The 13,510-nt window shown below is 36.2% G+C and overlaps 1 protein-coding gene across 1 annotated transcript in view; it reads left to right on the top strand.

The window, feature by feature from the left end:
* LOC126088292 (armadillo repeat-containing protein gudu-like) overlaps positions 1-13,510 on the top strand; it is a 106,673-nt gene that overhangs the window by 33,692 nt on the left and 59,471 nt on the right. The window contains exon 4 of the mRNA XM_049906421.1: positions 1,408-1,617. Coding sequence (XP_049762378.1) covers positions 1,408-1,617 — 210 coding nt within the window. The remainder of the gene's footprint in view (positions 1-1,407; positions 1,618-13,510) is intronic.

The following is a 13,510-nucleotide window of genomic DNA, read 5'->3' as shown; positions in this document are numbered from 1 at the left end:
AAACTCACACACCTCTAAATTATGATTCGGTAGAAACATGTATCAAATCAGTACCTCTTGATGTGAAGTTGGTCTGTGAGTAGCAATATCTGCAGCTATCACATTTTATGAATGACAAAGTATCATTTGTTTTCCTGTGCATTGAAACACCGCTGAAAATCATTGCAAGGTGATAAGCGCCCAGTTTTCTTCTTTCATTATTTCTTCTTCATGTTAATGAAGCCATATCACCTCAAGTGGAACTTACTGTTATTGTTGTACAGGAGATTAAAGTTCATTAATTTCTTTGGAGATTACATCAAGCTATGCATTTTGCATTGTTACCATGTAGTTTTAAGGCTGAAAAAATACACTAGGATGATATTCTTTTCCCAGAAAGTTAGTTGAAGACCATGCTGATATTTGATTTGTGCTTATCCTGCTAGTTTAATCCGTTATTTCTTATCTAAGAGCTTTCTCTAACAATTTGAATATATTATATCTAAAAACAAAGATGATGTGACTTACCAAATGAAAGCGCTGGCAGGTCGATAGACACACAAACATACACACAAAATTCAAGCTTTCGCAACCAACGGTTGCTTCATCAGGAAAGAGGGAAGGAGAGGGAAAGACGAAAGGATGTGGGTTTTAAGGGAGAGGGTAAGGAGTCATTCCAATCCCGGGAGCAGAAAGACTTACCTTAGGGGGGAAAAAAGGACAGGTATACACTCGCACACACACCCATATCCAACCGCACATACACAGACACAAGCAGACGTTTGTAAATGTAAATGTAAGTGTATGTGCGGTTGGATATGGGTGTGTGTGCGAGTATATACCTATCCTTTTTTCCCCCCTAAGGTAAGTCTTTCTGCTCCCGGGATTGGAATGACTCCTTACCCTCTCCCTTAAAACCCACATCCTTTCGTCTTTCCCTGTCCTTCCCTCTTTCCTGATGAAGCAACCATTGGTTGCGAAAGCTTGAATTTTTTGTGTATGTTTGTGTTTGTTTGTGTGTCTATTGACCTGCCAGCACTTTCGTTTGGTAAGTCACATCATCTTTGTTTTTAGATATATTTTTCCCATGTGTAATGTTTCCCTCTATTATATCCAATTTGAATATATTAGTAGACTCACTTCCTGGCCACAAAAACAATAGGCTACCATAATTTAAGATAAACAAATAGTCTGTAATTCAGTGATGTTGAAACAGATCTTAGTCAGTTACAACAATTTTTACATGTGAATACATTTTCCCTTTTATTCTGTCCTGTAAGCAACAGCAGAATAAAATTTGTAAGCAGTGACTAAATAAAATATGTAACAAGCTGAGTGGTTAACTTTATATTCAATCACAGTTTTGTTTCATTTCCTTTCTTTCCATTTTTTCTCCCCCTCTCAAGCATTAACTGTTCTTTGTTTCAGCTTGGGGCTCTTTTAATTTTAAGCAAAATATCATCTAGTCGCAGCATAAAAAAGAGTATTCTAGATTTTGAAGGAGTGCTGCCACTAGTCAACATTCTTTCATGCCCTGCAAGAGATTTGCAAATTTTGGCAGCAGAGACAATCCAGAACATAGCTAGCATGAGACAGGTTCGAAAGCTAGTAAGACAATATGGAGGCATTCCTGTTCTGGTAAGTGCCAAAACATTTACAAAAATTGCACGGAATTTTTAATGACCATACATAGTGGACTAATCATTCAATTTCAAACAATTTTTTCATATAATTATACTATGATTGTTAGAAACACTTAACTTCCTTTGATTGCCTAAAGTTTAGACATTTGTACCTGCTTACATCATAATGGATTTTTTCAAAAGATTATTCGCTACTTAATTGCTTATTATATCTTTTTTTGTGTGCAGTGATGATTCAGTGTTGGAATGAAACAATAAATATCTTCTGAGTGATAAAAGCAACTCCAAAATATCACCAATTTCAACACAATGGGTGTGTTTGTAAAGGGAAGAGCATCCCATAAATTTAAAAAATAAAAAAATGTGTAGGAAACTGGTTATATATGCTGAATTCAATGTAGATGCAAGGACTACTGAAAAATTTGCATCATATTTAAAGAACCAGATAGTTCCAAATGGACAAATCTAAATTTTGGCTACTGTACAAGAGTTACAGCAACTGCTTGATATTATCATAAATATATAGCTATAATTACAATGACAAAGGAAAATTTATTTTAGATTCAGAAGTATCAGACCATGCAGCACTATTTGTATCATTATCAAAATTAAATTTGTCCCACACACACACACACACACAAACAAATAAAATAGAATAAAACATAAAAGAATAATTAGGAACTTCAGTCAAGAAAATGTAGAGGTACTTGTTAAAGGGCTAAGCTTCATCATGCAGTCAGTCAGCAGACACACTTAGAAACAAATGACAATTAGAATAATGTTTCAGCTGAATTCGTGGGTATATGCAGGGAATGCTTCCCTTTTGTAACTGTACGGGCTGTGTCTCAGAAAAGCAGATCATGGATAACAAAAAGAATTAGAGTGTCTAGTGTTCAGAAAAATTTATAAATATAAGCTTTTTGATCTGTTGTAAGAAATGAAGTTGACAGTGAAATGGAGAGAAAATGCCCCTCTAAACTAATAATAAATGGTATAGCTGTTACAGATTCCAGTGCCATATGTAAATCCTTCAACAACTTCTTCATGAATTGTCATAAAATCTGTGACTGCTCACTACAAAGTACAGATCCTAGTGTGACAGAGAGGAATTGATAAGGTTTTATGTTACATCATGTTTCAAGCTCTGAGTTATGAAAATCATGTGTCCTTAAAAATTTAAACTCAGTGAGTTGGGATGATGTAGCCACTTGAACAATAAAAATAGTCTGTCGTAGTATTGAACGTCCACTCTCCCTCATAACTGACCAATGTTTTGATGAGGGACATTTTCCAGATTGACTAAAATATGCCATAATTTGACCATTTCCTGAAAACTGCAATCAAGATGAAACTGGAAACTGTAGACCTACTTCTTTGTTTATCGGTTTCTTAAAAATATTTTATAGAGCTGCATGTGATCAGATAGAAAATTACAATTCATCCCACAGCATTATTTTATGCGCTGACTGTGGTTTTAGGGAAGGCTGCAGTATAATCCACTTACTAAATTAATTGGTCACAGCATTTAGCAGATGTTTCCATAATAGGATGTGCCTGTCGGGTATCATTTGTAACTTTACCAAAGGTTGAGACTGTAGATCAGGACATGCTTCTCTGAAAACAGACAAAGTATGGTTTTCAAGAAAAACTCTTAAGTTGGATGTCCTCATACTTAACAAATTAAAACAAGGACTGTGTGTTAATAACAGTGGCAAGGAATTATTCTCTGGTTGGAAGATCACACACACGCACACACACACACAAATTAGGATTTCCACAAGGCCCAACATTTGGACTGTCTGATAACATCAGCTATGCAGATGACTCAGCAGCAACAGTCTGTTGTAAAACTGATGAAGACTGCCATATTGAGCAGACACATAGGGAAATAGAGATGTGGGTCAAAAATAATATCTTGAAATTAAACTTTGCAAAAAGAGAAATTGTTCATTTCACCATGGGGTTTCAGAATTGATATGCTCAAAAGGCAGTCCCCTGTGAAAGTATTTTTGTTGTTTAAAACATTTGCCTTGCAGGACACTCACCATGATCGTAAAAGTCCAGCGCATTACGATGAATGACATCTTTCTGGGAATCATTCAATTAAGTGACAATTCTTCTTCCACTCATATATTTTCTTGGAGATTTAAACTTCATTTCTTAACCACAGGTTTCCATTGCTCATGTGTTTGCAAATATTCTGTGTATGGTTCATAGTGAAACACCACATGCTTTTGCTGTTACAGTCTGTGGTGCTGATAAGATTTTGTCTCTTCTGACATGAGGAAATTCATCTACGTTGTACATAAAACTTTTTTTGACTGTGTGTGTGTCTTGAAACTCATTACCTTAACTCACAAACTAAAGTAACAGTACTCCCAATGAAAATCACTTCTGTTTTTGCAAACATGCACTTCTGTGCATTGCAGGCACAGGCAAACACTGCTTAGTAGGTAGTAACAAAGCTGTAAAGCCTTGCCAGCAGCAGCATGAATGCAGTGCAGTATTGCCCCATAAACCATGTTAACAATAGGTGTTCAATTTTAGTCATTGGTTCTTATGATGCTACCTGAATGGTACCTGTTGTGGAAATGACACAGTGGCAACAGTGTGAGCTTAGAGTCACAGCTGAAGCCAGACTAGGTCAAAGGCTTCCTATTGGCAATTAGAAATGGAGGGAATAATGAGAGGTGGAACAACTGAGCCAGCCCTCTCAGCTGCCACATTCGCTTCTCTGTAGTACAGTGTGCTCACTCTTAGTGAACAATTACTCAGTCTACTGACCAGTATCATGAAATGAAATGAAATGTCATGTAGTGAGGGCTTCCTGGCGGATAGACCTGATACACAGTCCCAAGCAAATTTCATAACTGCCCTTTGTATATTTTGGGAGTGATGCCAAAAACCAGAGAATCTCCTTCTGAAAAACAGGAGAAAAGGAAGCTGCCAGACTGAGAGCATCCAAGAGGACAGTATTAAATCTCTAGAAGAATATAATAAGAAGTTTTCCTTCAATTCATTTAATGAATTGATAAAGATGCTAGCCTCTGTTACTTGTAGTGAAAAGTGGTCAAAAGCCATGAAAGATTCATATATACTGTTTTTTTTATGTAGACACTGAGAGAACACCACATCATATTTTGTACATAATTATTAACCAGGAACTCAGTGTAAGCATTTATGTAAAGGGTTGTGAAATCACTTCCAAGAAAGTTCCAAAAACTGTAAGTAATATTCATGATCTAGACAATATTATAATATTTGCTGAAAGTTCAGTGTGCAAAAAGGAAGAAAAACATTTTCAAGGCATTGTTGTTGTTTGATATGCTATCTGATCAAATGTTTCCAGGCATCTGGCTGAAAATGACTTACAGGTTCGTGGTGCCCTCCATTGGTAATGCTGGAATTCAATATGGTGTCTGCCTTGATGACAGCTTCCACTGTCACTGGCATACGTTCAGTCAGGTGCTGGAAGATTTCTTGGTGAATGGCAGTCCATTCTTCACGGAATGCTGCACCAAGGAGAGGTATTGATGTCAATCAGTGAGGCCTGGCACAAAGTCAGCGTTCCAAAACATGCCAAAGGCATTCTGTAGGATTCCGGTCAGTACTCTGTGCAGGCCAGTCCATTACAGGGATGTTATTGTTGTGTAACCACTCTGCCACAGACCGTGCATTACAAACAGGTGCTTGATCATGTTGAAAGATACAATCACCATTCCCGAATTGCTCTTCAACAATGGGAAACAAGAAGGTGCTTAAAACATCAATGTATGCCTGTGCTGTGATAGTGCTACTCAAAACAACAAAGGGTGAAAGGCTCCTCCATGAAAACATGACCACACCATGACACCACCGCCTTCAAATTTCCGTGGTTCGTCACTCCACGCAATGTTTTCCTACTGTTCAATCATCCAATGTTTACACTCATTACACCAAGCGAGGAGTTGTTTGGCATTTACCAGAATGCTGTGGCTTATGAACAGCCACTCATCCATGAAATCCAAGTTGTCTCACTTCCCGCCTAACTGTCATATTACTTGCAGTGGATCCTGATGCAGTTTGGAATTCCTGTGTGATGGTCTCGATAGATGTCTGCCAATTACACATTATGACACTCTTCAACTGTCGGTGGTCTCTGTCAGTCAACAGATGAGGTCAGCCGGTACGATTTTGTGCTGTACATATCCCTTCATGCTTCCATTTCACTATCACATCAGAAACAGTGGACCTTGGGATGTTTAGGAGTGGGGAAATCTCACATACAGACATATGACATAAGTAACACCCAACCACCTGACCATGTTCGAAGTCCGTGAGTTCCACAGAGTGCCCCGTTCTGCTCTCTCATGGTGGCTAATGACTACTGAGGTCGCTGAAATAGAGTACCTGGTAGTAGGTGGCAGAAAAATGCTCCCAATATGAAAAACGTTTGTTTTTGGGGGTGTCTGGATACTTTTCATCACATAGTGTAACTTAGAATGTGAGGGGGAAAACTAAACCTGCTGTTGAATTCATAAGAAGCCAGTTTCAGTTAATCTTTTCGCCTCCTGAGAGACATAGGTTTCCTCCCCATGATTTAGTAGTTGCTTCTTTGTTATTTTTTATTTCAAGCCATGCTTACAGAGTCATAAGGAGCACTGGAAATATTATTCTGCCTCATCCTAATACTATTAGAAACATCTGTGCAAATATTAATATTCATCCTAACAGTCCAAACTTTCTAGTTTACATTAGGGAGAAAGTATCAAACCTGAATCATCATGATTGTGTGACACTCATGTTAGATGAAATACACATTAAGCAAGCCATGGACTACAAAGGAGGAAATTTAGTTGGTATGGCACATGATACCACTACTCTTGCAACAACTGCTCATATGTTTATGGTGCAAGGTGTAATTTCATCATTTAAAGATGTTGTCCACATCTTGCCTGTAAATGACTGCTGACCAGTTGTTCAATGCAATAAAAAAAAGTATTGATTGGGTTGGAAGACTTAGGTTTAAAAGTTATTTGTATTTGTTCTGACAATAATTCAATTAATAGAAAAGCTGTTAGTAATTTTGCAAATCTACCAGAACTTAGTATTGCTTACCCACACTCTTCAGATTATTCCAGATCATTGTTTTATGTTGTAGACCCAGTACAAATTTATAAATGCATCAGAAATAACTGGGTGAATTCGAAAGATGAACTTCTGTCATTTTACTTCCCCAGCTCTGAAAACAAATCAGTGAGAATGCAAGCTTCATTTCCTGCAGTTAGCCCCATATTTGGCATTGAAACAAACAAATTATTGAAATTTGGGCATGGTTTATGTATGAAAGCTCTGTGGCCCTCTTCATTAGAAAAACAAAATGTAGAGCTTGTCTGTTAAATTTTCAGTGACAACATCAAGTGTAGTTTACTGGAGTTGGGGCCTACAAATAACATTAAAAATTATGAAGGAACTGCTGAATTTATTAAAATATAAACACATGGTAGAAAATTGTGAATGTTAAGTCCCCTTTGAAAGGCCTTAGACTTAGAGAGGAAATGTAAAAGCCTCTAACAAGCCACAAGGACGATGAGAGGAGTAAATTTCTAGAAAATGTTCTAAATTGTCCAGACAACTGGAGCTCCATGAATTTGTCAAGTGGTAAGCTCAGTAAGGAAACACACTATGCACTCAAGTGTACAACTTATGCATTATTAAAATGGAGAATTTATTGTCCGTCACAGCTTAAAATGTCATATTTGCTGCCAGTAAAATTTCAAACTGATGCCTTGGAAGCCAGGTTTGGATTGTATCAACAGCTATCTGGATCCCAGTACCATATGTCAATGAGGCAAATATTTGAGGCAGAGAAAAAGCTGAGATTATCAACTTTGTTAGAGCTTTCTTTACAAGGTGACTCAGCTAAGAAAATTGTAACTAGATCTCTACACAGCTGAGATCAGTCTGAATGTCTTGATGTTGCCTGTGACATCTCAGCATCAGGTCTTTGTAAATTATGTGTTAGTCAGTGTGATTTGGAACTTATCGGTCCATAATTACTGGTGCTTACATTCATTGCTGGATACTGTTGCTACAACACAATAAAGACGTTAAAGTGTGGTAACTGTGCTCAGTTTTTAACATTAAATAAGCAGCTGACATGTGGTGCTGAGCACAAACTAATTAAAGATTTTGATAGAAGGTGGCTTGCAATATCCACAGAAAATGCCATTGCTGATAGTAATTTATTCTTTTTATTTCATGTGAAAACTATTATCAGATGAACACTGTGATTGCTTTCTCAGGCTTCAAAACCAACGGCAAACAGCATGTAAATTAATTCGTGGTTGTGTCATAGCCAATGATGATTTTGCAGTAGATTTATTTATTTATTTGTTTGGTCCTGTTGATTACATATTATACAACCAGTGTACAAGTAATATAAGACAAGTCAATTGATGCAATTACAGTAGTACAAGAATATTTATACATCACATTGCACAGACATTTGTTTATTTAACAAGAACAATTACTAGCATGCAGTATTAAAGCCTGCATTATGCCAAAAACAGTTTAAGTGACTGTTTAAAATAGTAGAATAAGTGATAGTGCATATTTTTATGCTACTGACATATAAGCAAGTAAATTTTCTTCATGGATGTCTGTGACAAACATTCAGCATACTTAATAACTATTGTAAAATGGAAAATGACAAGGTGCATAGGTCATTAAACAAAAGGAAACTGAAAACTGTGGTGGAAGGACATATTTTAAATGAAGGAAGTAAAAAGAAATGTATATAATTTTCATTATTAGTTGTCCACTTTTCTTAACTTCACTAAGAAAGTTTTTGGTACTAACTACAGTACATGTAAGCTCTCCCTATACACATTTATTTATTCAGCTCTGATGTTACAAAACTTTCACCATTTTCAATATAGAGAGAATATACTTTTTGTCTAGTATGTTACTGTAATGAGTATTACTTAGTGGAGTGTGTATGATGGTGAGTGAACTGTTGGGTGTTAAGAGGAAGGACTGATAAGTGTATCTAGTTATAAATGTTTGTGGTGTTCCTCCTATTACATATTCTCAATGTCTTTTAAAAATGTTACTGGCACTTGTTATTATCATACCTGTGACTCATATTTCTGATGTAATATATTATCATTTTAGATACTACACAAATGTGAGATACTTATTGTGGGTGCAGAATGGTGTCAGTTTGAAGTTAGGTTGTAAGAGAAGTGGGAGATAAGTGTTGTTAGTCATAATTGCTTCCCTTGTTCCTTCTATCATTTTAATGTATTTTGAAAATATTTGGTTTCTGATATCCGACAGGTCATTTAAGAGTTTCTGATTTCTATTGTTCTTTGAGTGCTGCTTTCCTTAAGAATGAGGTGTGTGCTACTGCTGACACTTTTTATCCAATTCCTTTGACTCTTATCCTTGATGTGAGGTGATGTGGTTTCAGAAAGTATGAAAATGTCAAATAATGTAGGCATGGGATGGTATGAGTGAGTTGTTAGGTGGTAAGAGGAATGGCAGGTAAGTGCATATAGTCATTATTGCTTGTCTTGCTCCCCCTATTGTTTTCACTGTGGAATATTTTGTTTCTGATATCCACCAGGTTATTTATGAGAGATCTATTTTCTATTATTTTTGTTTGAGTTTTGCTTTCTGGATGGATGAGGTGTGTGCTTTTGCTGACACTTGTTATACCCATACCTTTGACTCTTGTCCCTGATGTGAAGTGCTACACTTTTAGTTAGTTTCATGTTCCATGAATCATTTTGCATGATAAACATAATGATTTGGAATGAGACATTTTATATTCACATTGCAAATTAATTTGTATATATGGCTATATGCTGAAGATTTTTCAGTGTATGTGAAATGAGTTGTTCCACACTTGTGACATGAGATGTTGTCTGATTTTCTGTGAAATATTGTGCTAGTCATATGCACCACTTTTCATTTTGACATTTGAACTAGTAAATTCCTGTATTTGTAATGTTTTAATATGTACTTTTTCTTAGTTCTGGTGCCTTTTGCTGCATTGTGCTTTCTGAATATGTTACTTACTGTGTTTACTCACCCTAATATTGAGACAGGTCTTTTTCTGCTATATAGCATACCTTATTAACTAAAAAATATAGCTGTTTCATCCCTCCAACAATCTGCTTGTGGTTTTCCACTGAAAGCATCAAACTCTTTTTTCACATTCAAGATGCAATGATAGCAACTTTACTGTCTCTAAGATGGCTCTCATCCATGTTGCTTATAACCTCGTAGCATTCTTTGCCACATTGCCATTTTGTAGAGTTTGGTGAGAAGTATTTGCATGTCTTTGATCGTGTGCTATGTTGATCCTGCTTTGAAAGTTAGTTGTGACTCGACAAGGGTGTCATGTTTGTATTTCCTTTATGTGTCATGAATTTGGATTGTCTTGTTTTTCTTCCTCTATTTGTGTGAAAGTTATTTTTGTGTAGAAATCTATTAGTGGGATGTGATCTCCCATTTGAAAACTTAAATCTATTATCTTCCCTACATATTGTGCTGTGCCCATTAGCACAATAATTGAGAACCACATTGTTAATATTTAAAATGTTTTGTAGAAGAAACTTTGCCATCTAGAAATTCAAATGTGATAGAGTTTGAGTAAATATTAACATCTGCCCTTACATTAGCTATTAAGAGGCTGTGGCATCAGTAATTATGTCTGTGAAATGAACATAGCAAGTGAAAACAAGGTTACATTCTTGAGGACTGCTACTTTGTAACTCTGTGCAATGTTGCCATAAGTGTAATGTAAAATAAATGCTTTCATTGTTAGAGTAATGCTGGGCTGTTTCATGCAACTCATATATACTTCTGTATGTTTTGCTTTTGCTCATAGGTTTAGTGAGAGTTATCAGTAATCTTTTTTCCACTTTCATTGTTTACAATTTACTTCAAACCATATATTTGAAATATGTTAATGGATGTATATTATTATTTGTTGAACATCATTTAGATGTTGTAAGCTGTATATTCTACAATTTTGTTTGTGTCCTTGTTGTGGGAATAAAACTGTGTCAGCATAAATAAAAACTTCGGTACAATTGAAGGGGTCGCTGGAAGAAAATGCTAGCCATCAATTAAGGATTAAACTGATAACTTTATCTGTTGTTCCCCAATACACAACGTTCGGGAAGGTAGTGGCTTCATGTGTACCATCAGAATGCACTGCTTACTCTGTTTATGCCCTTGTCTTTAAAATTAATGAAACATATAACATATAATAACTCAAAATATGCTGTTGTTAATTAGCACTTTCTTCCGCCGTCTCCTTCAGTGTCGTATGTTATTTTAGACCTGACATACATTAGAAAAAAAAAGAAAGTGCTTTAAGTCTCAGTAATGTCAGTTCTTACAGCTTGACAACTTTTAGTATCTAGAATTGCCAAAGTTGTGTTAAGCGCAAAAAATTTTCATGATTCTTTATGTAACACAGCTGAAAACAGTAAATGCTTCTGCTTTTTCCCCCCCAAGATAACAAATCAACTCCTAGTAATTTCATTTATAGTCAAGCTAGATCATTTTAATGTCTCTTACTGTCTTATATTTATCTGTTTCTAAAACAGTGTTAGTGCAAAGATTTGGCGAAAGGCAGGGTTGACACTAAATGCCTCGCCTGGATTGCGTGACATCATAGTTGAGTTGTGAGGCCTTGTCGTTTAGGTGGCATTGGAAGTGGTGGGAGCACTCATGAAAAACTTTCTGTAGTAGTTGGTGTTAGAGCTGCATCTCTTTTAGATTTATGTGAGCTGATAGGTATATCTGCTTAAAGGAAGTCCCTCTAACTAAGGGCTCACCTTCAGAGTATGTCATGTTTCCAAGTAGAGAAGGAATTAGCATATTTCACCTCAGTATAAGAAGTATTAGAGTTAACATTAGTGAACTGCTTATAGATGTTGACTCTGAAATTATTGGCATATCGGAACACCACTTAATAATTTGACAATTCAGAGGCTTCCTTTGCCAGGTTACAGATTAGCTGGCTGTTTTTCAAAGAGTTCCTTGTGGGGTGGGGGAGTGGCCATGTACGCAAAAATAGTATTCCATTTGAGTCCATAGATGTATCACGGCACTCCACTGAACAGATTTTGAATGTTGTGCAGGCACAGTTGAATTTAGTGAAACTAAACTTCTAATTATTGTTGTCTATAGGTCCCCTAACTGCTTCTTCCAAGCATTTCTGCTCAACCTAGAGAGGATTCTTGACTCACTTTATAGGAAGTATCAGAAATTAGTTACATGTGGTGGCTTCAATATTAATTTTGTATTGATGGTGCAAGAAAAAGGATGTTGGTAGATCTCCTAAATTCATATGATCTGATGCAGACTGTGTTCTTTCCAACTAGGGTGCAGGGGAACAGTAGCATAACCATAGACAATAATTTTTATTCATTCTTCATTACTGGATGGGCATTCTGTTAGTAAAAGGGTGAATGGCATTTCAGACCACGATGCACAAATTTTAACATTAAAAGGCTTTTGCACTCAAGCAAATAACACATATAATTACAAACTATGTAGGAGAGTTAATCCAACACCAATAGAGAGATTTTTAAATCTTGCAAAGAACAAGAGTGGCAGGATGTTTATAGCACCAATAACATAGATGATAAAAAAATGCTTTCCTTAACACATTTCTCACGCTCTTTGAGAGTTGCTTTCTATTAGTATGTTCTAAGCGGGGTACTAGCAGTAACAGACAGCCCAGGTGGCTGACTAGTGGGACAAGGACATCATGTAGAACAAAGTGGAAATTATATCAAAATGTTAGAAGTAGTCACAATCATGTTGCAGTAGCTCATTACAAACAGTATTGTAAGGTGCTTAAAAATGTTATTAGGAAGGCAAAGAGTAAATGGTATGCAAATAGAATAAAATAAGATAAAATTAAAACCATATGGTCAGTTGTGAAGGAGTTGTCTGGTCAGCAGCACAAGGTCGACGATATAAAGTCAGTTCATCATAAAAATATTTCTGTTACTGATAAATCAGATATATGTACAGTATTTAACAATCATTTTCTGGGCTTTGCTGGTGAATTAAATAACAATTTAGTTTCTACAGGGAATCATATAACTTTCTTGGCAAATTCCTTTCCAAGATTGATGTCTTAAATACTCCTCTGTGATACAGACAAGGGGGGAGATTGAGTCAGTAATTAAATCACTGAAGACTAGGGACTCTCATAGATATGATGGAGTGCCTAGCAGAATATTAAAGTACTGTGCTGCACATGTTAACCCTGTATTTAGCCACATCTGTAATTTTTCCATTAGGAATGGTCAGTTTCCTGAAAGATTAAAGTACTGAGTAGTAAAGCCACTTTATAAAAAGGGAGAAAGGAATAATGTAGACAATTTTAGACCTATTTCTATGCCAACAGTGTTCGCTAAAGTTATTGAAAAAGCAGTGTATGTGAGGATAACTGATCATTTTATATCACACAGTTTGCCATCAGATGTATAGTTCTGCTTTAGAAGTCGTTTAACAACTGAAAATGCTGTATTCTCTTTTTTCTGTGAGGTACTGGTTGGGTTAAACAAAAGGTTCCGAATGCTAGGCATACTTTTTGATTTAACTAAGGCATTTGATTGTGTTGATCACACAATATTGCTCTAGAAGTTGGACCACTATAGAATACAGGAAGTAGCTCACAACTGGGTCACCTCTTACTTTAGCAGCAGACAGCAAAAGATCATTGCTCACAGTGTTGAGAATGGCTGTGATGTGGGGTCTGAGTGGGGTATGGTCAAATGGGGGGTGCCCCAAGGATCAGTGTTGGGGCCACTTGCGTTCCTTATTTATATAAATGATACACACTCTATTATTAAGGGTAACTCTAAAATATT

The sequence above is a fragment of the Schistocerca cancellata genome, chromosome 6 (assembly GCF_023864275.1).
Source record: "Schistocerca cancellata isolate TAMUIC-IGC-003103 chromosome 6, iqSchCanc2.1, whole genome shotgun sequence".
NCBI lineage: Eukaryota > Metazoa > Arthropoda > Insecta > Orthoptera > Acrididae > Schistocerca > Schistocerca cancellata.
Note: the sequence above shows the minus strand (reverse complement) of the source record. Positions and strands in the feature narration are given on the sequence as shown.